The 27,969-nt window shown below is 39.1% G+C and overlaps 1 protein-coding gene across 2 annotated transcripts; it reads left to right on the top strand.

Moving 5' to 3' along the window:
• The first annotated feature begins 43 nt into the window (after positions 1 to 43).
• On the top strand, positions 44 to 27,912 carry SCG5 (secretogranin V). 2 transcript variants are annotated; one of them, XM_086613226.1, is made up of 6 exons: positions 44 to 60; positions 919 to 1,151; positions 15,342 to 15,491; positions 18,458 to 18,570; positions 24,092 to 24,145; positions 27,817 to 27,912. In XM_086613226.1, exons 2-6 carry the CDS (start codon positions 938 to 940, stop codon positions 27,910 to 27,912), a joined length of 627 nt encoding a protein of 208 aa, XP_086469352.1. In that variant the 5' UTR covers positions 44 to 60; positions 919 to 937. The 2 variants fall into 2 exon arrangements, with proteins under 2 accessions (XP_086469352.1, XP_086469351.1); XM_086613225.1 differs by lacking the exons at positions 44 to 60; positions 24,092 to 24,145 and having other exon boundaries at positions 938 to 1,151.
• The last annotated feature ends 57 nt before the right edge of the window (positions 27,913 to 27,969 follow it).

The following is a 27,969-nucleotide window of genomic DNA, read 5'->3' as shown; positions in this document are numbered from 1 at the left end:
GGGGAATATTGGCAGCATTGGGGGTTTTTCAGCCATTTTTTGCCTCAAAGGCGTTTTCAGGTGCCTCGCGTGGGGCGGTCGGGGCAGTGCAACGTCCCCAGCTTCTGGTGTGGAGAAATCAGGCAGCTGTGGGAGTATTAAGGAAGACAAAGGGGGACTTGAGGGGCTGTTTTTTGTTGTTGTTGTTTATTCAAGGGATTGGAAGTGATGCGTTTTAATTATTCTCTGATGTGAGGGGGAAAGGAGCGTTAAGAAACAAGCGTTCTGAGTAAAATTCACCCTCTCAAAGAGAACAGTAAGTGGTGGTGTTTTTTTTTTTTTTCTTATTTGCCTAATTAAACTACACTGTGCAGCCATTTAGTGAAAGGGATTCAAAGAAACAAATAAAACCATTTGCTTTAGGTGGGGAAGATGATACATGTGAAGTAGGAAGCCTCTTGTCTTAAGGTACAAAGAAAATACAATCCAGGTCGTTCAGCGATTTCTAGTGATTCATTTTTTTCAGGCAATGCATAAACAGAGCTTGGAAAAATACAGTTCCTGGCTGAGAGTTCTTTGCTTTAAGGCCAGAGCTTTATAAAATACGATAATAAACATGGAGGGGGGAGGGGGAAACATATTAAATGAAACAGTGGATCCGTTTTGTTTGTAGTGACAGTTAATGAATGTTATGGGCAAATGCGCATCAGAAAATTATTTCTGCATTTTGCTACTTGACATTTTTTGCAGAAGAGAAGAATCTATCCACACACCTGCTGCCCCCTCCCCGAGTTTTCAGCTGGTTAGATTTTCAGCTGCCCCTGGGAGCTGTGGCAGTAAACCCTGATGTGCAGCAGTAAGATCAGAAGTTATTTCCAGTATGTGTGCCGGATTCTTTTTCCGCTATTGTTTATAATCAAATTCCTTTCTTTTTCACAGGATAAAAGTGGCTACCAGAATGACACCTGCCTTGCTTTGTAACATGATGTTTCTGCTGGCATTGGGATTGACTTCAGCTTTTAGCCACAGCCCTAGGACCCCTGACAGGGTTTCTGAAGCAGATATTCAGAGGCTTCTCCATGGGGTTATGGAGCAATTGGGCATTGCCAGACCCCGGGTAGAATATCCAGCGCACCAGGCTATGAATCTAGTTGGTCCACAGAGCATTGAAGGTAGCCAATTTCTACTTTTAAGTTACAATGAATTTGTTTGTATTCTTTGGTAATAATTATTGTTTTGCATATAGATGCAGAATAGCAGAATATCCTGAGCTTGAAATCATGGACAATGTCATGTTGTTGCCTGGTCTCTGTTTTAGAGTCATCATCCATCTTTTGCCTTCCTTAATGTAATGATTTTAGGAGAAAAAGTAGTGAGGATTTTTAATGTACAGGCTTTGTAGGAAAAGTCATGTTATCTGAGAAGTGTCTGGTCTCTAGTACCTTGAAACAATGGATTTACTAAATTCTTCCCCAATAGTGCTTACAAATATATCACACACATATTTCACATGAAACAAATGTGGGCTGTAGAGACTAAATCTCATGTTTTTTTTGAAATACTTGCGGATCAAAAGAGATCAATTGTTTGTGGTGTCATATGAGCTTAAGGGAGAAACTTTGTACAGGGTCTTCTCCCTACGTGCTGCAAAACGCTGTGCAGCCGGCCCTCCATGGGACAGCAACAGGGCTGGAATGGGCAGGAGGAGAGCCAGGGCTCCAGCTGCAGGGGTGGAGAGGACGTGGGTGCTCCTCTCTGCCTCCACAAGTACCACCTCGCTCCGTTGCTGTGATGAATGCTCTGGGCTCAGGTTTGTTTATTTGGCCAGTACTTCTGGTCTCACTCTGTGTGAGTAAGTTTTCCTTGGAATCAGTCTTCTGTAACTGTGCAAACCATCTGAAATACCTGGCTCAAATGTTGGGGTATTAGGATAATACTGCAATGTATTGCTATTTGAATTGTAATAAACTAGGTTTCAGTCTGGGATTATAGCAAAAGGTTGAAGGTATGCAGATCCAGATATTATAGTTTGTGCTATATGTTCATCAGAACAGAGCAGAAACTCTCAACCCTTCTCTTAGAATTAAACCAGTCTGGCAGAGCATAGCAAGTGTTCACGGTTCATAAGTCTGTGCCCTTTGTTTTGTCCCATGTCCGATCTACAGACTATCCCAGCCAAAGAGATACAATTGCTTTAATGGAGGCTGAGGAGAGGATTAAAGCCGAACAAGCATTTGTACCAGATAATTGCAGGCCTAAGTTTATATATTTTCTAAACAAACTTTGATGGACATACGCTTTTATACAAACTTAAATGACAGACATTAGCTTTAAGGAGTAAAATTTGATCTATGTCCTTTCCTCCTCCTGTACAAGTGCTTGTATGTAGAGAAATTGGGAGAGACTGGTAGAGGTGAGTAAGTTTACTTTACTCCCTCTTTTCCCCAGACTTTTTTTTAAAAAAAAACTTAGAAAAGATAAGCAAATCTGGATCTCTGACAAATATTTAATCTCAGCTGTTTGCCATTACTTTCTAATTACAATGTTAGCAAAACAAAATTAAGAATTTCTTTTAAGTATTGAAACATAGTTTCAATTGATACTAGTTTTCCAGTCATCCTTATAGTCTTCCCCAAAAAGCAGGTTGGACAAACCTTCTCCCCCCCCCCGCCCCTTTTCTTCTTTTAAATAAAAATACCTTCTGTATATATAACAGAGTAAAACTGAAAGGTGATAAATTCAGTTATTTATCATATTTAACATTCCCCTCTTGATCAGATGAGAATGACCTCCTTTTTTCAAGTTTACTGTGGATGTTTAACGGCCTATTGAGAAATTTCTGCAAAAGCAAAAAAGCCTTGTGAGATGAATGCTAGCAATCAGTGTAGAAACGAGTGTGCAAATCAGGCCTTCATGTCAAATGTTGTTTTCATAGAGTGTTTTAAGGTAAGTTTTTCAGATGGGAATCACTTGCTCTTTCTTTGGTTTCTTGTGGTGATTTGTGTCTTTCTGTAGATAGATGGATAGATATCTCTTAAAGTATCTGATTAGAAACTTCAGCTTAAAGTATTTTGAAACTGTTGGTTCCAGTTACAAGATTAACATGGTCTTATGTAATTCTACACAATATTTGCTCATACTGCTTTTTTTTAAAAAAAGTACATATAATTCAGTAAATTTTCACCTGGAGTTTATCTTTAAATATAGACCATGAATTACAGGACAGCTAATCCAACAAAACTTGCATTTCATTCTGTACCAATGATTTTAACTATTACATTATGAAAGACTTCAGAGTTTAATGTACCAGTTGGTAATCAGTTAACAATACTCTGTTTTATCTTCTTTGAATATTTGTTTTTGCCTAATTTAGGGAAAAACCTGCACAATGAGTTTGACTTTGTCTACTTTGTGTGTAGAACTTAGTTTGCAGAACTTAGTGTGTCTACTTTGGAAACAGAACTGCTAAAATGGCATGGTAAGACATCTATTCAAAACGGTCTAGTTCTGTAAGAGATTCCCATACATAATGCTTCCACATATGGTATCTGTCTGAAAAACTGCAGTTTTTACCATTTTCTCCACGGTTGTTGCCAGGGGACTGACATTCCTGACCTCCCAGCGGTTCCAGTCAGCCGACGTTTTCTGAACAGAACAGAATAGGAAGTGGGTCCACACAAGGACCCAGTGTGGATTCCTCTGGCGAGGAATGAGAACAGGAGGCATTGGAACAGGGGCTCCCATGAGGCAGTGACCTGTTATGGGCACATCAAGTGTAATGCTCAGTATAGTAAAAATATTGTGACCTTTCTGAACTGGGTTTTTTTAGTTTGTTTGTTTGGGGTGTGGGGGGCTAGATCTTACACAGATATTTTGCAAAATGATGTAGAAACAGAATTTTGTTAGAGGAGGAAGCTCCAATCTCTGCTCTACTAAACAGACCTCCAGGACTTTCTGGAAGAATGTTTCTGATGGTGGTGAGCTCTTACAGCTTCCTTGTGTCTCGGATACTTCTTGACCAGTGTGCAAGGAGGTGAACTGAGCAGTGCAAGAAACAGTGTCATGTCTTGTAATGTTTAGGTAGAAAAGCCTGTGCCTGTAGCACAGGTGTCAGCTGACAGAAGGATTGAGAGAGGACTTGTGATTGATGTTCCCAGTGGTATCTGTATGAACAATAAGTAATTTAAGGTTGAGCTATAGAAAAAATAACTGTATGTGTGTTTGGAGCACATCAGTACAAGGTTTCAGATTCTGAAGGATTCACCTATGGGCTTTCCACAACATGGGTATCCTGTTATCACTGGCTAATAATTCTGTGTGCAAGTGCTTTAAAAAAATATATTCAAGATAATAGAAGGGAAAACTAAGGGAGAAAGGAAGAAAGAGGTTTAACAATAATTGGAATATGTCACAGCAAAATAGGGTTTCATCCTAAATACCGTCATGGAAAGTGGTAATTCACTAACTATGCTCCTGAGGCACTGTCTTGATTGGGAATTTTTGCCTCAAAGTAGTGGAAAGTAGAGTTGGGTATAAAAGTCTTATTATTTATGAGAAATTCTGAACTGCCAGGAGTGTTGACTTCCAGCCATTATTCAGCCTATAGGTTGCAGTGACAAACATAGGCAGTTTAAAACCTGGTTCATCCCATGCCAGTATCCTCATCATCAGCCCGCTGACTGTTCTGGAGTGCATCTGTTTCTCATTTTGACCAGATATTGCATCTCAATGTTAAAAAACTTTATCAATCAGAATCAGAGCTTAATAAATTTAGTATGTTCCTCCAGAAAATTGTTTTGCTTACTAAAATGTTTTTGTCAGAAATTGCCCTAGCAGTGTAGACCTGCAGCAGTGTTGATAGCTGTGGATGCCATCAGCTTCAGCGGAGCCAGGATTCCAGAAGTACCACAGATTTTCAAAAGGCCAGGCTTTCACTTGTTGGATGTGTATACTTACAAACGAGGTGCTGTCAGGAAAAATTAATTTCTGTGGCTTTGGAATTTGGAAACAAATTTAGGCTGCCATAATATAGACAAGTTTATACTACCAGCCTGATTATAATGAAATGTTTGCAAATTTGAGTGATTATTATAATAACCTTTTCCAGCTGAATAAGATCTTAATAATTTTATATGTAACAAAAATACTATTCCTGTTAGTTTCTAAGCACGTTTCCTAATTATGCCCATTTTCCATCTCGGCTATCTACATTTTTTTCCGGTGTTAATCATCATATTTTGATTTTGAAATGCTAAAAAACAGTGGGGGTGGATATGTTGCAAGGAACTATACATAGTCTTCTCCATCCCCCTCAAAAAAAAAAAAAAAAAAAAAAAAGAAAAAACCCAAACCAAAACCGAACCAAACCAACCAACCAAAAGACAACAACAAAAAACCTTAGGGCTGCCTTGGCTGTAGTAAGTGAAGTCACAAACTTGCTCTGTACCAAAGACAACTAAAAGATGGGTGCTTTTCAGAAAATAGATTTAGCAGCATGTGTTCTCTTCATAAGTGACCGGATAATTTTCTTGTTGATGGACAGAAAAAAAAAAAAACGTACAGCTTGGTGATTGAAGGAAGTTACTGCCTTTTCTCATGTCGAAGTCATAAATACATGGGGGGGTGCGTGGGGGGGTGCGTGTTGTGTGTTTCTTCTCCTTCGCTCTGGGGGCGGGCGGCTCCTGCGCCCCGAGCCCGCGGGAGGTGCGGGGGCAGCGGGAGGTCTCCTTCGCTGGGGCTCCGGTAGTCGAGTGGAAGCTGTTCCGCAGGAGAAGTATGTCCCGCAAAGGGGGGGTTGCGGGCCGGTTCTGTGCGCTGGCGCAGCGCAGTCCTGGGTGGTGCGAGGCGCGACGGGAGCAAAACGGGTCCGGCGTGACGAGGGTCGAGCCGAGATGGTTTTGACACCCGAGGTGGTGTCTTGGGAGCAGCTGGTTTTTGCTGACTGCTTAATAGATTTTCTTTCTGCACCCCCCGCAATTCCTAAAAGTAATAAACCCCTATTAGCTACTCAAATTTCTCTAATAATAGTCACTCTCCTGGTTAATTCGCCTTTTCAGAGAGCTATATTGGAGTCACTTAGCAATATCTGTAAGAAGAGGGGGAAAAAACATAGAAAAGGAAAATAAAAAGTCTTAACGAGTAGCTGTGTTTCTGTAGCTACTATTTAGGTTTATCGCTAAAATACCATACAAGCACCACTGGGCTGTATTCAGGTTTTCCATAGACAAGAAGGAGGCTGTATATACGTTAATGGAGGACAAAAGAATAAAATGAAGAAATACCTTCAACATTTCAGAAACATAGAAATTATTTTTTCTGCCTGGCAGGGAGTTTATGAAGTAAAAGACCACGTTTGTGTTTTTTTTATTTCCTTGCACGCTTGTAAGTTTGTGCCAATATTTAAGGGTTTTTTTTTTTGGGGGGGAGGGGAAGGGAATATGTGTATAATGCAAATTTCAGGACTATTATGTATTCCATGCATAGGAGAATGGTAAAATCTCACTTAAACACACGGGGGCACCAGTAGCTCAGCTCGGGCAGTTTATAGCACTTGAATTCGTGATGGGAAATGTGAAGTCCTATTTTCATTTTGCAGATGTCATCTCCTTACATTTTCATTGCCTCCTATACAGTTCAGTGCAACAGAGGGCCTCTTGGCTGGTTTGTTTGTTTGTGTTTGATTTGGTTGGTTTGGTTTTGTTTCTTAAAAACACTTCAAATGAGTTGATGGTTGAGAAAGCTGCTGGCATGACCACCCAGAGAATCTGAAGTTTTCGACCTCCAAAAGAGGTGTAATGCTGTCAAACTCTGTGACAACATTACATGATGTCTCTTAAATCCTGATCATTTGTAGAAATAAGAATATATGATGCCTTTTTGGGAGGCTTTTGACTCTCCTGCAGAGACTGCTTTACAGCTACTAAGAAAAGGCTGAGGTTTATTTGATTATTTCGAAAGTAAATAACTATTTATTGTTTTAGAAAAAAAGTAGTTACTGTTTGCTTGATCAAGATGATAAAACTCAAAAGAGTCTGGAACATTATGCTAATATTTCTACTAACAACTGGTTGTTAGTGACTTGCCAGCACAAACTCTGTACAAATAACACTTTGCATGAAACTTACTGTCTGTAAAATTATGCAGATTACTCATGCATGTTAATAATGTCTATTTTGTTTGTATTTTCCTAATGAGAAAATGCAGACAGACAGTGCTGGATTACCTTGCTGTCTGGCCTATAACATACCTGCAAGACTACTACTTGTTTCCTTCAAGGACAGTAAAATCTTACTAGAAAGTTGCTAAAACTTCCGCTTAGGAACGCGCCCAGTGAAACCAGAGCAGAAATGACCTTTGCACTTAGTTTGCTTTTGGGCTGGTGTGTGCTATGCTTATAGCTGAATATATTTGGACTTCCTTGGGTCACTACCAGTAATAACCATTGACATGTGGGAGCCTGCTATCTGGGGGTCTGCAAACATGGCAATGTGACAGCTGCGTCCTCTTTACTCTAGTTTACATCCTCTGTGCCAGCATGGTGGGATAGCAGTGTAGGAGTCCCTGAGCTGGCACCGTGCCACGGGGCAGGGGCTGACCTCCTGCAGCCAGTTCTGCTGCTTCAGGGTCGCTTTGTCAACTTAGTGTAGAGAGACAATGACCTAAATCCTAAATGACTGTGTGGTATCTGTTCTGTAAGAGAACGTTCCACTGCAGTAAAGATACAAAGTTGCGTTCACCTTGGGACTGCTTTTGCTGAAGCACATGAGACTTTAATCAAATGCTGCATTATTAGCCTGACATTTAACAAACAAAATCAAACCCCAACATCACTCTACTAGTCTCTGCTTTCAGGATTGTTTGTTGTGGTTTTTTTAATATCAATTACTGAAATAGCCCAGGAAATGTGATTTTAAAATTTAATATGGACATCTCAAATTTGTAACATAAAATGAAAATGGTAAAGCTACACTTTTTTATATGTGAATATGGTAGACATCTAGATTTGTATAGATCTGACTAAAAATACCTATAATTTTCTTTGTATTTTATTCCTCAAACTGTAACCAGAATTTGAGTATCAGGCAGTGGTGCATGTCATAAGAGAGATGATTTAGAATGCTAATTCCTGAATTTAAAAGCTAACGACAGTGCCAAATGACAGTGGTGGTTTACAGTGGATTTTCTTAATCTGAGTGAGTGATATGGCAGAGCTCTGTGAAGAATTTCCATGTAAAATGATTATACCTGTAACTCCACAAACAGGAAAATAATGAGGTTCTTTAATAAAGGCAAGTGTTTGAAAATTTGACCCATGATACGTCCTTGCTTCCACATGAATTTATAAGCCATGACAAGCAGCGAATAACAAGAAAGCAAAGCTGGTGTTTGCGTTGCCGTGTGGAGGTCGTATGGTCTTACCTCAACATGTTCGATGACTTTACCTCTTGAGGAGCGAGGGTAGGATCCAGCGAAGGCTGTGGGTGTTGCCACTGTGAGCTCTGCCACTTCTGAATTTGGGGAAGTGCCCTTCTGCGACCCCTCGTGCTGGAGGGGGTGCGCAGGCACTACGCTCCTCTCCTCTGTGTGTCTGGGGAGAGGCAGGGAGAAGTCTCAAAACTGGTGAACTCCTCAGAGAAGTCAGTCAATGAGGAATACAAGAAAAAAAAAAGTGTATTAATCCCTGTTTCTCTCTACATTTTTGTTATTTGCATGTGGGTTCAACTGAAGGACCTATTTAGATCTGAGGCTTTGAACCTTTTCTTATAACAACGTGTGTGTAGCAGTCCTCTTCTCGTGGCTGCAGGAGGGAGTGCAGGTGTCGCATCCCTCTTCTGAGGAACCAAGAAGATACAGTGACTCCAGCTCATGAAACCTCCCACTAACCACTGCTTTGTGGTGTAGACCACTACTGCTGGTACTCATAAAATCATCTTTAAAAGATGCCACCAAAGGAGAAGGCAGTTTGAGGTCGACTCTTCCATATAGAAGAATGGTGGTAGGTCTGTAGGGATTTAGAACTAAGTGGGTTCTCATGTAGCTAAAGGTAATTAATCTATTAGAATGAGGTTTGTAGCCACAATTATTTTTTTGTACATGTTACTAGAGGGGAAAAAAATCTAATAAGAGAGGTAAGAAACCTGAGGAGGAGAGGGAGCATGATAGCTTCTGTATTGTCTGATGCTTTATAGTACTTCTGTTTTCTAGTGTTGGCAGATGTTATATAGAAATTTAATATGAAACTGTAAAATTTTATCTAGCAATGGAATATGTTTGATAAGTATTTAAAAATCTACCAGTGAAGATTGGCCAAATTACGATGAGCTCTTGTTTTCAAAGATTTTTTCCCTACTTGTCTTTCACATGCATAAAACAAATCCTTGGGCACATTAGTTAAGATGTATACCTTTTTGTAATTGTTCTCAAAATCATGTGCATCTCCTCTGCTCTCATCTGAATTTTAAATTAACTTGTAGTAAGAAAAGCTTTTCCAATTTATTTGTTTCTATGAAAAGATATTGTAGAAGTCTAGAAAAAGAAGAGATTCTTGCTTTTCTTGATTGTGATGTCGCGTGCAGGAGATACGATCTCTGGCATGCTCTGGAGGTTTCCAGAACCATTCTCTCTGCGCTTCCTGTCGGGCGTGCTTTCAGCAGTGCCTTCACAGCTACTGCAGGGATGAATGAGAAGAGGAATGTTCTCAGCTGCTGAACAGGAGGGAGGAAGGAGCCTGTTTCTCCCCTTGGGATGCTTTAGTACATCAGTTTAGCTGGCCCGAGTTCCTCTTGCAGCACCGAAGAGCAGCATTGAGCCTGGTCTTACCTGGCAGGGCTCTTCATCTCACAGCTCTCTTGCATTTTCATTGTGTTCCAATGCTTTTATTCAGGTGCAAAAGAAACCTTGTCTTGACTTGGGCCATGTTGGCAGAAGTTTTGAATAGGAAGGCCTCTGCTTTTAGAGCTGTGAGGTCATACCAGCTCACCAAAGCTGAGACTTGGAAGCCTCGTAGCCCCACACTGGTATTGTTCATGATGAGATTGTTTGGGGGAGTTAGAAAATCAGCCATGGTGGCAGCTGTCAAACAGGCGTGCAAAGCTTTTAAACACTTCTGTTGAAGAACTAGCTGGGACCTTGAGCTATCTGCATGGGAAATGGAACTGAATGAATAGGAATGGGGAAAAAAACAGGAAAACTTTGTGAAGATCAGTGGTTCTGGTGCCTCCATGCTTCACATCACAGGAGAGAAAGGAGTATTTTTCTATGGGTGTGTTGACTCTGATGGAGCATCTGGGCTTCTCATGCAGCTGGTGTCAACACTAGTTAACAAAGTACTCCAGTCTTTCATTGGCATCTTTACATTGATAGGATTGAAAGAGTGTCCCATCTCGTGTGGGATAAAGTAGGTCACCGGCTTCCTTCTGCTGCCCTGTTTCACAGAGCCACGCGCTGTGCGCGCAGTCATTAGCTAGGTGATGTCATGGCAGCTCCCAGTGCGTGGTGTTTGCTGGACGTGCTTTCCCTCGACCCTGCTGCAGCGTGGTGGGTGGAGGGGGGCGGTGGCTGAGCGCTGCAGGTTGTGCTGCATTTGCAAAAAGCGCAAGCCTATCCACGCGGTGAGGCGCGAAAGCTCTCTGCTCAGGCTGAAGGGCAAATTAATATAGTCCATTAGAAGACTGTTCAACCAAGGAAGGCATAAGAGGTTGCTTTTGCACTCTGTCAGCAAGTGAGCTGCTGGATTTTTTTTTATTGTGTGTGAAATTTGAATAATTAATAATAATGGCATATAAGCTACTGTTATAAACTTATTGTGAGAGAGGCATGGGTGTTACTTTGGTTCTAACCATTTCACAATAAAAGCACTTCATATCTTAAATATTTGTACTGTTTATAATTAAAATATGGGATAAAATGGAATTATTCACTGAAAGCAAGGTCAGTAATTGTGTGATGTGTGTGCTTAAGGCTTTAGAAAACACACTGAAAGGAATTGGTCCCTCTGCAGAGAAAAAGAAAATTAATCTTTATGCTTTTAAGAAACTGTGTTATTAAAGAGAAGACAAGCTGACTCTGGAATCTGGGATGCTTTAGTATGTATAGCTGTAGTTTTCTTGGGTTTCCCAAGGCATGCTCTTGAATGGTGAAGGAAGTTGGCTAGGTTTGCATTTTTCCATTCTTGATTCTCCTATGCTCTTTCTCCTTCTCTATTCTCTTCTTTAGCATCTTCTGTGGAATAGAGAAAATGTGATAATTTACAATTTTTTCAGGGCCTCGCATTTACTGATCTTAATCAATCTCAGCAACCAGGATAGGTCTCTCTAGGATGAAGCTAGCTGAAGATGCACAGGGGAAATGGCATTGCGACTGTAAAGCTTTTAGTGATGTTACAAAGGGTGAGAGAAATGAAAATGCTTTTTTTTTTTATTCAGGAGGTTTTTGACAGTTTGAATTAATCAGGTTACATGGAATAAGGAAATAATACAGGAAAGGAAAAGGAAGTTAGTGAATGATGTCCCATTTTAAGATACGAGAGCACCAGAAAGCATTCTGCCAAACCTGCCGTTGGTTAAAGATGAGACATCACTTTTGAATGTGACGACACTGCAAAGGTAGATGGCAAGATGACTGGGGCCAGAAGTGCAGGATAGTATGGAAAGCTGTCACGGTGAAAGGAAAAAGAGCTGTCTCTGCATCAGAGAGGACACACTGGAAATAATTTTGAAGGTTTTTCCCAGCGATAAGAACTAATAGTCTAGACTAACAGAAGATTTTGCAAAGTAGCAAAGTGGGTATTGAATCTCTGATTAGTATCTACTTACTCCCTTGGGGATCTTACACAAATGAGATAAGGTATACCAGGCTTCCCTTGCAGCTCATATTTGCTTGGAGTTTGTGCGGCTCAAGATCATAAGAGGTGAGGGGGGTATACTTCTGTGCATCGGGGAAGGGCTTGGACACTAAGAATCTGCCTCATGTTTAAGAACAAAAATATGAAAACTAGGGCATCTAACAAGACTTTCTAAGTAAAGGGCTTTAATTTAGAATCTGGGATTTATTTACTCACAACAGATACTCGTGATCCATTCTATTTTGTATCTCCTTGGCCAAACCACCGCTTTTCTGAATTTGGAAGTGGGGTAACCCTATCTACACTGTGACGTGGGAAACTGTTCCAATTAGACCAAATGGCAAATTTGTCCCATTATTTAAGTGTTCTGCAGTCATTTTACAGTTTTGAAAATCCATTCTCACTGGCTTTCTTAAAATGGCTCTTCTGGGGGGACAGTGTTGCCTGTCTGTGTTTGATGTGGAGGGTTGCTTCCGAGAGAGCAGATTTGTTTCAGTTGTGCCTTACACTACTGATAGATGGGTAGCAGCAACTAGAACTTCAGTGGACTAATAGCATTTCCATTGGATGTGTTTGATCAGGGGAACATTCAATACAGGCAGGAAACTAGTTGCTCTTTGTGTTTCCCTTTTTTCTTTTTTTTTCCCCTCCAAAAACGGAATGATTGTGTTGTCCTCCCACCCATAGAGACATTATTGCTCCTATGAAGAAATGAGCTAAAATGCATGTACTTCAAATTTTTAGTCATTTCAAGTATCTCTAATTAAGATACCAGTAGTTGGTGAGATTTCTTTCAGTCTCTGCCTCAAGGTTCAAGAGACTTGTGCTATTTTTGTAGCTGACTGTATATGTTTGTATCACAATATTTTGACTTGGTAGCTGCAGTGTATTTAATACTAATATGTTTCTTCAAATCAGTAACATTACAATACTAGAACTAATGCAGATTATGAATTACTGTACGTAATACTCCTCTTTGGTATATTCATAGCATTTCATTTTTACTATTGCAGTCTTTACTGAGTGCGTGATTTATCAGAGTTTATAATGAATGAGTTTTGCTAAAGCTATTAAATCACTCAAGTGTGCTAAATTGTGGCACCAGAGCAGGTGCTATTGTCTCCAGCTCTTTTGGAAAGAACGGAAAAACCCCTAAATGATCCTGGACATTTATACCTAAAGGAAACAATCCTTTATATTAATATAAAAAGATTGTCGTGTACTTAGGCAAGGGAATTCTTGGCAGACAGTTTAAACTTACATGTATATATAGCACACTGGAGCCTGCTAAGTACCTCTGTTTTCTTTATGGATGGAGCTTTGGTGCCAAGAGGTCTGCACCACATACAAGCGTAGATATACTTCTATCTGATGGATTGTCCCATAGTGAACCACATTGTATACAGGATGGTCAAACGTATTGATTATGTGGTTCTGTAGTTTGCAGCAGAATCACAACCTGATGCTTTTAAGTACATATATGCAATCAATCTTCATGTGAAGGAGCTCAGTACGAAAGAAATATTTCATGCTATACATCAGATGTAAGATTAAATGTATGTTACATATTTTTTAACCTCATCACCATAGCATTATTGGGAATCTATACAGTTCTTACAAGCATCATCTTTGTGTTGAATATGGACTGTAAATATGTAAGAAATTTCATAGTGTGTGTAATGCTATTCTGGTTTTAGTACCAGGTCTCATGGTCAGCTACAAGAGGAGAACTCGTATAACACAGATGGAAATTTTTTATAGGGCTACTTTTATGTTTGTTACCTATCTGTAAAACTTTCCTTCAACATTGCATAACAGAATAAGAAACTTTTACTTGAGGGGGAAAATTAGCATGTTGATTAGATTTTAGTCCATCATGCAAATAAAATTGAAATATATATGCTTATAGACTAACTTGCTTCTGGTACTGTAAAGCCAGCTTCTAACTGATTATTTGCAAAATGTAGACAATTTGACTCAACTACCACTTCTAAATGTAGAAATGAATACAAAATTTGTCAAGACTGCCTTATGTTAGCAATTTTTGAAAGTGGTTATGTTAGCTTACAATGCCTAGCTGTATAAAAGATGATTTATGCTGGTAGGGTTTATTTGTAAGTTGGGACAGGAGTACATGAATGATTTTTCTGGAGCAGCTTTTATGTTTAGAAATTTTATTCCAATATTTTGGATCTATGAAAATTAGAAAAATTGAAAATAAGACTATTTGGTGATAATATGGTGATTGCGCTATGTACTCAGTATATGTTGACTGTATGTTATTATCCCTCATTATATAGGGTTTTAAGAAATGTTGCTCTGCTGTCACACAACCATCTCAGTACTTAGTAACTACATTATCTGTTGCTGCAACATGTGTGGTGGCTGTCTTATGACAGGCAGGGGAAAAACAGCATGCTTGAGAAGTTTTTATTTGTCTGGAATTCAAAAGAATACTGTACAATAGTATTCAGAAAACTCCGTAAGCATCTGGGTTTTAGCCTATAGATGCATTTGGCCAATAACACATGTGGAAAAGATCTGGAGCAGATAAATATTTGTAGAGAGGCATATAGAGAGAGTGGCCTGAGCTTGGTTCCCAAACCTTTAGTGAAAGACCCTACTTGTCAAAGGCAAGACACCCAAGCTGGGGTGTGTGGAAGAAGGCTGTAGCACACCACTTCTCTGTGCGTTTGCCCAAGAACAGGAAGCCCATCATCATGGCCTCCACCACTGAGTTATAAAACCTGCTGCACGCCGCTGTTGTAACCCTGCAGTGATGGTGCTCTGAGTCCCGCAGGGCAAATATAAAAACCTGCATCTAGAACTGGCCTATTAAGAAAAGGTGTAAGAGTCACTGAATGCTGTGTTTCATATGGTAATGACTACTGTGTAGCTGTGTATGCGCAAGAATTTCCATCAACGATATGGACTCTTAATCACTTTGCACCACTAGTGCAGGAAACTCAAATTTGCATTTAAGAAACGTTTTGATTTAAAAATAATTTTCCTAGCTGTATACAGCCAAATTTGTTATAATATCTTGAGTCCTCTCACGTGACTGACTTTATTAATGTATTTCAAGGCTGTGTGAATAGTATGATTTCTTTCTACAGTGTCATTAACTATGTTGTCTTGCCATATCTTGCTTCAATTATTAGTTGTTATGATGAACAGTATCAGTGACTGAAGATGATTGTGCAGTAAATGTATTATGTTGCGTAACTGTCTTGTGTTTCTTTTTCTTACCTATAACTTACATAGTTCAGGAAAAAAACAACCCTAAGATTGATAATAAATGGCTGATTTTGTTTCCTAGTTTCATTTTTCATTACCCAAGTTATTTGATTTAGGTCACAGAGTTATGTTTCTAAATGAGATGTTAGAAATCTAAACTTGGATCTGTCTCCATAATAATTATATATATATTTTAAATCTAAGTCTGGATTACTTGAAGCAACTAAAGCAGTTACGTTTTGAATCTGGTAAAAAGACAGTGTGTGTATATCGACTTTGCTAGGTGGTGCTCACGAGGGTCTCCAGCACTTGGGTCCTTATGGCAATATCCCAAACATCGTGGCTGAGCTGACAGGAGACAATGTACCAAAGGATTTCAGTGAAGATCAAGGATATCCCGACCCTCCAAACCCCTGCCCTATTGGAAAAACAGGTAATTCTGCTATAGTCTTTGCACCTCTGTCCTCAGTGTACATCTTTCAGTGCTGTACTAAGAAGCAGTAGGACGCTTGATCAGTGATGGGTGTTTTCTTTCATTCTCTACCCCAGACGCAGAACTGTTGAGTGATCGGGTGTTTTAGATCAGCGTTGTTTCGGGTTTTTTTAACATATGCACCTTCTGTACTTGCTATATGACTGCAAGAGAAGGTCAGGTGGAAGAAATCATCTTGACCTCGGAGCAGAAGATAGTGAGATTTATGATAGCGTCTTGTTCCTGAGGGAGTTCATTTTCCGGCTGGCCCCTGAAGAAAAGTTATTGTTCTGTATGGATGAGATTTAACCTGATTTTGGAGACTTTCATTGTGCCAAGAGGAATGAAACTGTCTGCCCCGATCTCCAACCCAGACCATGAGTCAATATTTAAGATACCTTGGCTCCAATCCATGTGGCTTTATAGCTCACTGAGGGTGCATCTGTGCCAAGAAACGGAGAGCTATGTGGATGTGCCCCAAGGCACACGGGCTGCACTGCTGCTCTGGCTGACGCTGGCAGAGGAGCGAGCAGTGCAGCCCTCGAGTGGCAGTGCGGGACGGTACCTGGGACACTTGTGACGTCCCTCAACTTGCAGCTGCGCATGTACCTAGCTGTGCTGGTGGCTAGTGCTGAAAGATCTCTAACGCAGCGCTGCATGTGCATGATATAGACATACCCTAAGGGAATTGATCTTTTTCCTGTTATTTGAGCCAAGGAATGACTTCCAGTACTGAAAGTTGTAGTAAAACACCCATTGGCTGCCTTGGGAGCTGGAACTGGGAATGAGCACTCTTATTTTTCTCTCATTTTTCATTTGTGAGCTAAGAGATCCTTTCAAAAATCTTTTCTGTTTAGTCTTCTTTTATGTTATTTGGATAATGCAAAACAGTTGTCTGTATTCTTATTAAAAATTATCTAACTAGCTTAGAATTGATCAAAAAATAAATATTTGTGATCAAGAGTTTTGCAAACAGTGTTTTAACATTCCATTCAAAAAGATGACCAAATTTCGGATAGTCCTCCCTTACTGTTTTTGATTACAGCCCATTTGGTGATGATGCCTGCATCTCTTCTGAAATAACATCTAAGCTTCCATTTTGTTCAATATAGCTGTTGTCTGACGGGTTGCAAATGGTGAGTTTAGGTTTTCGCACACACACAGACTTTCTATTTTCTGTGCTCACTCATTAGACTGCTGTTAGTGATTAGATAAATTAAAAACCTGACATACAGAGAAATGCTTTTGACAGTCCATTCATTTTTTCTTAGGTGAAATCAAAGTTGTTAGCAAAACTAATACAGTCAGATCTGAACACGGAGGCTATTCTTATGGAAGTGCTGCCTGCTCAGATAAATGACTCCATCTTAGATACGCTGTGAGTGAAGATAGTATCTCCTAGGATTAGAGTAAAATGTTTTTCAGAGCCTTAAATGGAAATTCAAGTGGTGACTGTATTATGCATACAAATTACTGGAGGAGGCCTTCCTCAATCAGGTCTGCGGATTTGCTTAATGGAAAACAATTTTTCCAGTCACTGTCTACATATGCACATTCCACAGCGGGAATACATAAGCCTGGAGCACTTCAGCTTGAAGATTTTCGGATTAGCAGTCTCAGAGGGCACACACATGTCCAACTGCCCTTTGTGTTTTCTACCAAAAGAGACAGATGCTCTGAGAAAGTCTACCACATTTCTGTTGTCACCTGCTTCTCTCCTGAGATGACCCTGTCCCTGCTGAGACTGAAATAATTTTTAAGTCCTTGTAGTTACCTTTAATGGTTTCTGAGTTACTTAGCCAGTATGATTAGTTTTCCAACTTCTTACTGGCAGCTTTATTTTTTTCCCCATTCTAAGGAGAAAAGAGAGAAAGTAGGATTTGTTGGACTTAAGATACCTCCTCAGGTCATTGATTCAACTCATTTTTAAGTCAAGTTTTTACTGTTTCCCATATCTGAGGGAAAAAGATGATCCATCTGCCAATCTTTTTACGTGATGATCACACAAGGACAGAAGGGCAAGTCCACAGGTGTGTCCTCTGGAGTGCCTGTGTTCTGGCAGGTGTAGCTTGGATGCCTGGCATTGTGCCTCGGGGGGTAGGATCTCCTTGGGTATGTCTGAGAGGAGCTTAGACTGCAAGCTGCCCATGCAGACAAAGCAGAGGGAGCTCCAGGAGCAGACTCTATCCACAGAGCTACTCTGGTGTCAAGTTGCTGAATCTTTGTTTAATCTAAAGTGACTTATTTTGGTAAAAAGTCTACAAGCTGATTTTTAAAAGGGTATTATTCCTGATGTGACTGTCTGCAAAACCATCCACTGTGATTAAAGGAGGTTTCTGGACCCATCAGATTAGTTTACCAATCTGCAGAAATGTCTTCAGCACAGAACTTCTGCCACATTGCATTTTTATGAGATCTTATGATGCGTAGATGATTTTCAGCCATTTTGAACAAAGTAGCAAACCAGAACTGGAGTTCAATGAAGAAGAGCTACACAGTGAAGGAAATTCTGTCTTTGCTCATAGCATCGTTTTACCATGAGCTTCAAAAGTATCGCTTCAACAATTTCTACAGCTTCCCGCAGGCATTTAAAAATGAAAAGAGGATCCCTTCTGAGTCAGAATAACACGCAGTTCTGTGTAAAATCAAGCTCAATCACTAATTGAAAAGAAAAACAAAAAGGAGGGAGAGAGCCTGGAAAACAAATTAATTCAGTTTTGAAGTTTCATTGTGCTTTTTAAAAAAATATTTAAATATCCTGACAAACTCCTTTAAAAAAAACCAACCTGTTATTTTCCAATCACTCAGTTCTTAATTTTATTTTTCAAATTGCATAATTGCATTTAAGAAGTTTGCTGATTAATGTGGCACATACTATGTGTTTCAAAGCTGTTAAGCACTCAGTGCTTTCTAACATACTTTTACAGTTGATGATGGGTGTCTAGAAAACACCCCAGACACAGCAGAGTTCAGCAGGGAATACCAGCTGCACCAACACCTGTTTGATCCAGAGCATGACTATCCCAACATGGGCAAGTGGGTGAGTACCTGCTTCTTGCTTATTTTTATTGCATGTGAAATTGGGTATTGTCTGCTGCGTGGTATACTATGAAACCACAAGGAGAATATTGTGCCTATTGCTGGAAAAACTATCACCCTAAGGGAAATTTCTCAAAAAGGTAAACTTGCTCTTAAAAATATAGAAATAAGTCTGTGATTGATGAAAAGCCCATAAAAACAGAAAGTAGAAATCCTAGTCTTATTACCTGTCCGAAAGTATGAAAACTATGTATGTGCTTGATAAGTGCAAAAAACCACATGTCAAACTACAGTGAACATGAAACCAAAATTAGTGCAGATTTTAGCACAAGATTTCAAAACATAACAGCGCCTTAATTTGAAAGATTACCCAGGTTCAGTGACTAGTCACTGTTAAGCTACTTAGATGCTAAAAAAAAAAATAAATGGAGTGCAGCAGTGCCTAAACACATTAAAAAATCTAGGTCCAGACAACTTGCTCTAAGGAATCCTCTGTGGCTCAAGGATTTCAGAGGACTCGATGCTGCTTCTTCCTCTATTCAGATTGTGTGCTATATTATATTGAAAACCTGTTTTACACACTGCATATAATAAATACAGTGAGCTACACTAAGGGTAAAAATCTTGCTTTGAGCGTACAAGGACTTTAATAACTCCAGCTAGACTATTTCTGCAGGCTAGAGGCTCCAAAGAGAACTCTGCCGCTTAATCTTAGATTACATCAGTTAAATGTCCAATCCCAAATCTGTCTTCAGGCGCCAGGAAAACAATAACAATGATCATAATTTATGATTCTAGAGCAAATAATGGAATCTCATTTTACATTGTTATAACACTTTACTTAAGATTGCCCTAAACCAGTGCTCTGTAAGCTTATATCGATAAATGGACATGTTTGGCAGCCTCTTCTCCTGCTGTAATTGTGAGACAATGATTCATCGTTCATAATCAAACCAGTGTAAGATTTATAGTCTTAATTACTTATGTGAGTGCTAAATTTCTAGAGAATTATGCCAAAAATCTAAATTTTGGAAACTCTTGTTGCATTCTAAGTAATTACCATCAAAGGTTTTCATTTTAAAAACACCAGATGGTGAACTTTCTTATTTATGCCAGATAATGCAGTTAGTTTTCTTATTATTCATAAGCAATTTACTTTCATAATACCATTTTGAAGACTATAAAAGCACTTCTGTAAATCTTTGGCCTATAGCAATATTTCAGAATCAAGCGTACATACTGCGTTGTCATCGGCAACATATATACTTAACAAATGGTAGGGAATCATTAGTGAATGCTGGCCTTTTTTCATTTCTCCATCCATCACTACTAATTCAGGGGAAAAAACCACTCACGCAGGGATTAAGACAGACTGTTAGGTACTAAACAGTAATCACATCTCGCTGCGGCGTAGCCAACTCCAGATCTTTTTAATCAGAGATGAAACAGCTGGTAATGTGCATGAGCAAACGTTCTGCCGAGATCCAGGAGAATCGCCCCGATTGACTCCTCATGGTATATTACTACACATTAAAAAGATAAATACGACGGTATCTGGTTTTGTGGCTGGTTTTGTTGGGTTTATTTCTCTGGGAAAATAAGAGCAGGAAAGCACTCTCAAAATTAGTTGTTTGAGACTTTATAAAGGAGAGAGAAAGTAGATCAGATCTTTTAGGTCACTTACTGTCATCTGGATTAGGTCGTAAATGACCGACACAGCCGACTGGGGTCCGCCCAGCAGGTAACTGTGCATCCTCATCCTCCCACCGCCCCCAGCCACCACCATCCCCTCTGCCCACCCACAGCCCGTTCCTCCCTCTCCCGTGGAAGAGCCTAGGACTGAGTGCCCCAGGGGCTGTGATGGCTGTGTATTTACAGACTGTGTTTCCACGAGCCCCTGCGTGCTGTGAAGGCTCTAGGCTGTCACCACCGTCTGAAGCCCTCGGAGTCAGTGTGTCTCCTGGACCCGGGCGAGCTGGCGTGTGCTCACAGCTCTCAGGGGAGCTTCTCCCCAGCCTTTTCCTGCCGCAGAGCAGCTCAGGCACTGTTACGGTTCCCACTGGTTTGTCCTTTCAAGGAGCCAGCATGCATTCCTTAGCATAACCACAGTAAAACCCAAATTGCATTAGCAGGTCAGGAAAAAAGGACCTGCTTGTTCATGAAAAATGGGAAAGAAACAGGTTGTTTGGGTTGTTCTGGTGGCATACTCTCATGCTTGCAAAGCTGTGGGACCTCTGCAGTACCCTGTGAACAGGAGACATTGTTTGTAAGGGTAAAACAAGTCTAGAAGCTGTCTCATATGGCAGTATATGCTGTATGTATATAATTCCATGTAGATGCTAAATATCATGTGTAAATACTGCTAATACATGCGAAGATAAAAACATATAAATCATGATAAATGTATAATGGGTTAGGGGAGGAAAGAACGAGATAAAATTCTCCTCTCTTTGCAACAACTCTCCATGTGTCCATATGCTGATCTGTGGCGAGTCTCGGGAACGGTTTCTGTTTATAGGGCAAGATACATAGCTTATGCTCTCCTTCCCACCCCTGAAAACTTTTTTCTCTTTGTCTGTGGAAAATGTAGAGGAGACAGTGGGAATAGTAAGATAAGGAACCTTTGAAGGTTTCTACCCTAGTGTGCAACTGTAGTTTCTAAAGATTTTTGTTGTGATTTTTTATTTTCCCCTCAGTTCAGACTTTTCCTTGCAGGAGACAGGTCCTTTCCATTTGAGTCTGCCTTTTCTGCATCTTGCAACTTGACTCTTTAGATGGTCTGAAGAAGTATTGTTGGCATCCAGAAAGACTTGCATGAAGACAGTTTACAATGTACCATTTACAATGTAAAGCTAAAAAACACTTACCTGTAAGTTGTGTATTTATTGAAACCCAAAGTGTTAACCACTGCCATGTGTAGGGGTTAAAAAGAGGGAAGTTCAGCTGTTTTCTGACACCAGTATCAGTACAAATAGAAAATTAAAAGCAACTATGTTTTTCAGCAACACTTCTTTCCACTGAAGCAATGCATAACATTTCACTCTAAAGGTAGAAATAATGCCAGTTTTGCCTATCAGCTGCAGAGGAGGGATCCAAGCCAGTACAAAGAAAGGCAAATGGGAAACAGAGATAAAAATATTGGACAAAGTTGAACTCCTTGTTAAAGAAGTTACTATCTCTGGCTTCCTAATTAGAATGGAAACCAGTCACTCAGGTTTTATTTTATTCCTACTCCAGTTATAGTGAGAAACATTAAGTGCGTCTTTCTTTACCAGCTTATGTTGTTAAATATCTGGGTGGCAGCAGTGAATTATTAGGACAGGTTATGGTAGGTCTGGTCCCCCTCTTCAATTTCAGACAGTACAGATTGTTTAACTCAGTGTAGTATGCTTGGTGTAATAGAAATTGTCATGCTTGATATTCCTGATAAGACTGTGCATTGACTGAAAAAAGCCCTCCTGAAAGTGTGCAACCTTGCTAATGCAATTTTCAGTTTTGCTTAATAATTGTGCGGGTCCAGATTACAGAGTTGATGATGATTACTGACTTAAAGAAGTTTCAGTGAAGTCTGAAAGATCTAAGGGAAAATCTCTCTGGCATTAGTTAGTTGTAAGCATTTTAACTTCTGAGCTTTTCCCCACTCGGATCCCAACCTGTAGTACCCTAATCCAAATAGCCAGGAGGGTGCAAAGGAAGCTCTAGGACTGAGGGGAAAGTAGCAATTCACATACAGCACATCTCTGTATGAGGTGTGTCTTTAACTGGAGAAACTCTGTGCCTTCATTCCTAATGAGTCCTAGGAGAGGGATGAGAACGGTGAGCACTTCACGGATAAATTTTGGTGGCTGATGAGCTCAGGCCCTTACACAGTGGAACATATTTTCGGGATTGCTATTACTGTACAAGCACACTCTTAGCTCATGCTCCATAACCTCATTTGCTTTACACTCCACACAAAGCTTAAGTAGTAGTTACAATCTTAAAACATTCCCAAACAGACTAAACAAAATACAATCTTCCTGAGCAGGAACAGTTCAGTTGTAAGGAATTTTCCTGAGTGACAGAAATGTTAGCTCCAGTAGTCATGAAATTCTTTTTATTTCAGAAACACTATTTTTCCTCTTGTGAAAAGTGTAAGGTCAAATAGTTTACAAAGAGAGGCTTTGGTGGCACTTGGTTTCCTAAAGAGAATAATTTACACATCCGTGGGTTTCTTTAAAATGTTAATTTAAGTTTTCCCCGAAGTGAGTTTGCATAAATGACTCGCCAAGAATGTCTCCCTTGGCCACCTTCATCTCTGTTCCCTTTTGGCACAGCTCAGACAAAATAACTGAGGTTGGGCAAGAGATAGGCCTTGTGAATTTGGGGTTTAACGAACACAAGAAGTACAAAACAGACAATTTTGGCAGATTTCATTGTAACACTTGAAAATGTTTGTTTTTTCTCATATTGAGGCTGCAGAGAGGGTAGAAGTGTTTGGTGAATTTGTCTCGTGCTAGAATTACACTTTCTATTTATATAATCAACGTTAGGTCAGTTGTTTATAGCAAAATTAATGGCCTTGTTTATACAGTGTTCTGCTTTTATACATGTAATTCTTCTCTCCTTCCTTTTTCAGGTTAGGGTTTGGTTTTGTTTTTCTTCATAATACACAATTGAAACAAAATGTGTTGAGCATCTGTGTGTTATTCCAGACTTTATTAGAATTCACTACTTGTATGAAATACAACAATATGTGGATGCACTTATGTAAACTATGGTCAGAGGGTTTTTTTGTGTTATTTTTGTTGTTTTTTTTTTCTTTTCTCATCATCATAACTTTCTCTTCTGCCAAGATGTTTTTGGCAGTTTTTAAAAGGTTCGCCATTAAAAATGTTATAGACCAAATGGTTTTTAGAAACTTTATTGAGGGCACTACTTAAACAAAGGAAGAGTTGGCGCTGAACTCCTTTCAGCAGAACTTTGCTCTGGAAACTGTTGATATCTGGAAGGGAATAAGCGAAGACAACAAAACAGTAGGAATGACGCCGATTGTCGTTTTTAAAAGGAATTAGAAAATCCCTTGTAAAGGAAATATTTTTTGCTCCTGTTTTTATGTCACCTCAAATGTATAGAAAGATGTACCAGAGGCAGGATTCTTGCTTCCTCTCCCACTCTCTCTTATTTTTCTTTTTTTTTTCCTCTTTTATTTTTGAAGTGTATATGTATTTATACCATGTATCACATGATGGGGAACATCCAGTCTATATCATTATACCAGCACGTACTTGAAGCACCTATTGCCTGAACATGGATGATATTATAGTGCAACATAGTGGAAAATTACTGGCTTTTTAATTGTTGGTAAGACTGACTGCTCCTGAAGAGCTGCAAAATGTTAGCAAGAATATCCAAATATTTATTTGTGGTTTATCCTTCCTGTAAAACCACACACTTCTCTAAACTTTCTAACACTCAACAGCTAAAGTAATATTTTAAAAGAGTGTAATGAATTTGATGGCTGCATTTTTTTCCCTTTCCAGAGCAAGAATTTACTCTTTGAGAAGATTAATGGTGGTCCAAAAAGAAGAAAGAGGGTAACTATCAGCATATTTTATAGCCCCTGTATCATCTAGAGAGTTAATAAGAATTAAAATCATACTGTTGAAATGAAGAGTTAGTCTAATGCACCTGCCTTATACATTAGATAACGCGTGAAGTCAGGGAATTTTTGTGATAAACTACTACAGCAGGCTTCAGGACTGTCCACCGAGTACGAGATGTATTTCTCTAAACAGCCTGTTGCTTTCAGAAGATGCACTTCAGCACAGAGCTTTAATATAAAAACTTCATATTGTATGTGTTTTTAAATTGTTACTATTTCCATAAAACCTTTTAAAATTATTTAAATGTCTTTAAAACAGAATTTAAGTGCTTCCTACTAAAACTACTGGCAAAATTAATTACCACTAGTCATGCATGTGAATATGTTTTTGGATGTAGAAGACTGTAGAACTGGTCCTTTAGCTGATGTAATTTGGTTCACTTACACACTTAGGTTTAACTCAGATTAAACTCCTATCCCTGTGTCCCACTTGCGTGAAAGACAAAGATGCATGGATTCTCATCTTTCTGCTTCTGAAACAAGGAAGGCGATCCACGTGTCACAGAGAACCTCTGCACAGTCTGCCTCACTATTATGTCTCTTTTTTTTGATAGTGTCAGCCTTTCTTTTACCAAAAAAATCACTTTAAGGCAGAGTCAGTCTTTAGCTTTGCTACTGGTATATTGGTATATTTTTTTACAAGATGAAAAAGCCTAGCGCTCTGCCAGAAAGTAGCTTTTTAAAATATGACAGCACAGTTTGTATTGTAAATTAAGTAAATTTGGTTTAAAATAACTGAAGCATAAGTGAAGAGGATTTATTTATTTGTTTAACTCTCAAACATAGAATCTTCTGCTATAAAGGCAGAAGATGAGTTGATTTCTTACTGAAATAAACATTGGTAATAAACATTGTTCAACCATAAGTTAATGATCTATCTTGATCTTAGTATCTGCCTCTTGCTTACATTTGATTTTCAAATTTGTTACTGGAAAAGGAAAAAGGGTAGGCACCTGATTTTAAGTCTAAAGCAAGTAGAATTTACCCTGGAAATAGTTGTGTGGAATATTTATTAATAGCTAGAACAGTATGTTAAAGTAGGATTAGTGCAATATATACATGAAAAAAAACCCCACATTTTCTGTGTGTGTGCTGACTGACGTAATTGGATACAAAAGGAATAATGTCTGGAGAGATGTGACAGCCATGTGGCCAGGGTTAGCCCAGAATTTTAGAGGGGAAGCTTCAGTCTTTTGCTTTGCAGCAGATTTATTTTCTTAGCACAGGTACGTCACTTAAGGGTAAATTCATTATCATTTAAGTATTTTATTGTTTTGAGAATAATCCTGTAATGATTACTAATGTTTTAATGAACAATTCAGAATTTTCACTTTTTCAGCAGAAGGACAACCTAGAGCTGTCCACAGCAGAGTGTATTTTTTCAGAAACCAAAAAGCCCACTAGATTCCCTTCCTGCGGTCCCGACGCTCCTCCACGCTCTTCTGCACAGAGAGAGAGTTTAGGGAGGACGACTTCTGGCAAAAAATTGGTGATTTGGGTCAGAATGTCCCGATTTTAGCTTAAAACAAGTTCCCTGTAACTGTGTACATAGTAACTGTGCTGTGTCTGTACACTGCTATAGTGTAGCAGTCACAGAGGTACTACTGGTCTGTAAAAAACTAAGCATTCCAAGTGTGTGTGTGTATTCCTATATATGTTTATAAACACACATACAAGCATACGTACACATAATCAGTATATATAGCAAAAGTACGTATTTACTATCTGCTACTGTGTTATTTTTTTGCAGCATTTGCAGTGCAAGACAAGGCAGCCTACAGTGACCTCTAAGTTAACTAGCAATTCTCCCCTTTTTAAATTTCTATCCATGAGCATAGCCCTGTCCACAACCTAATATCCCAAACATGACAGGAGTGCTTCTGTAATCACTGAGGCACATTGTCGTGGGCTCGGAGCTGAGGACAAAGGTGCTCAATTCAAATTAAAGGTGCTAAAATTCCTATACAGCTGTATAGGATTAAACATTTTTTGCACTATGTTTTTTGTTTTCTTTTGTCAGTTGAGAAGGATTCACATTTTTATGTATTCTCATTCTCTTCTATTTTATTTCAAAAAGTAGCAAGAAAGTACCATTCCAAAAAAAAGACCAATTAATCTTCCTAAGAATCTTCAAATAATTCCTAGAAGTTTATGCAACAGCCGAATTGCAGTAATTTAACATTAAACAGAACTTCTTTAAACAAACACAAACAAATCATTTACATGTGTCTTATTTTTAACAATTTAAAGCATTAAGTTAGTGTTAGTTTTACTTTCAAAAACTTTTCCACATTCATTTCTGGTTCTTAATATTTTCATGTTTTCATCTGCAGCAGAGAAAGCACTCAAAAAACAATAGGAGTAAGCAAAAGGGCTGCTCTGCACCATAATTAAGTATTAATGATAGCATCTACAAATCTGGAGAAACCCAAGGGCTTAAACTCGAAGACAGACAAACTCCAAATCTTTTCCAGACACTCAACAAATATTTGGGATATTTGAAAATAAATATTTCATGCCCATTTTAAAAGCTTTTTTTTTTGGTGTAGTTTTGAATTCTTGCATTTTGGTGAAAGAAGCACAGAAATATCTCAAGAAAAGTAATGTCTGTGCCAGTCTGACAAGAATCAAGAGATCCCAGAAAATTTGCATTCCTCCAAACAGTTTTTATTGGCATTAGAAACCAGCACACTGGAATGTTTGTCTATATCTGTGAAGGAGAAAGTATATACTTGAGTTTTGTTTACACTGACACTGTAATGGGCCAGAAAGTGGGTGTAAATAATATTTAAGTTAATTCTGAAGCTCCTCTGAACTGCTTAATACTTGCTAATATAGTAAATACATTTTATTCCATTGGTATAGGTATAATTCAAGCATGGGCTTTCAAATTACCGTGATCTTTAAACAGTTTTAAGACAGGATCTGTTCATCTTCAGTCTCACGTTGTGCTGCTTGCACGGCACAAAGTGAAGTTAAACCCTCTCTGGGGATCTTCTTTCCAGTGTTCTCTTGTTCTGGCACTGGTAGGAGAGCCATTTCCTATGCCAAAACCTTGCTTGGCTCTGCTTCTGTGCCAGGAGTTATTTATCTCAGCATCGAGAGCGGAAGCGAGGAGGGGTTTCCTGCAGAGGAGATGGACTGAAGATGAGACTTTGGTCAAAAATGATATTGTGGTATCTAACTTGTCTCCCAGCATAAGGTCCATCAGAGGCTAGTGATTTAAGATAAAGCTTACCTGTACTTCTCTAACAAGTTCTGTCCTGCCTCAAGAATTAAGGAGTTTAGATCTGCTGCTGCTTCTCTGCTGAGCTGAGGAAAGGAGTAGAGCAAAAATATAGTGTTTAATTCAGGCTGTCCTATATTCTCGGTAGTCCTTCACTTGTATTCTTTTTAGTGGACTAGATTAAATTCTCACGCACAAAAAATACTAGAAAACAAATCATTGATTGACTTTTAGATTTACTCCCTAAGAGTAATTTTTTTTTTTCAGTCTGCAAGTATTTGACAGATAAGAAATATATACATATGTCCACTAGTCCCAGTGTCCTTTTATATGTTTCCCTGTTTCTAACAGGTATAAATAATTTTAAACTTTTTCAGAATGTGAACCCATATCTGCAAGGACAGCGACTGGACAATGTTGTAGCAAAGAAGTCTGTTCCACATTTTTCAGATGAAGACAAGGGTCCTGAATAAGTACAGTAAAAATGAATGATGAAAACTCATGCCATCCTCTGCTAGATCGTAATATTG

The sequence above is a fragment of the Tauraco erythrolophus genome, chromosome 6 (genome assembly GCF_009769465.1).
Source record: "Tauraco erythrolophus isolate bTauEry1 chromosome 6, bTauEry1.pri, whole genome shotgun sequence".
Classification (NCBI taxonomy): domain Eukaryota; kingdom Metazoa; phylum Chordata; class Aves; order Musophagiformes; family Musophagidae; genus Tauraco; species Tauraco erythrolophus.
This window is presented reverse-complemented; position numbering and strand designations above follow the sequence as displayed.

Bases quoted from the DNA above. Each gene is read 5' to 3' on its own strand.
- SCG5 (XM_086613226.1), top strand. From the start codon at position 938: ATGACACCTGCCTTGCTTTGTAACATGATGTTTCTGCTGGCATTGGGA. The intron at 1,152-15,341 runs GTAGCCAATTTC...CGACTTTGCTAG, and splicing joins TGGTCCACAGAGCATTGAAG to GTGGTGCTCACGAGGGTCTC. The intron at 18,571-24,091 runs GTGAGTACCTGC...TTCCCTTTCCAG, and splicing joins ATCCCAACATGGGCAAGTGG to AGCAAGAATTTACTCTTTGA.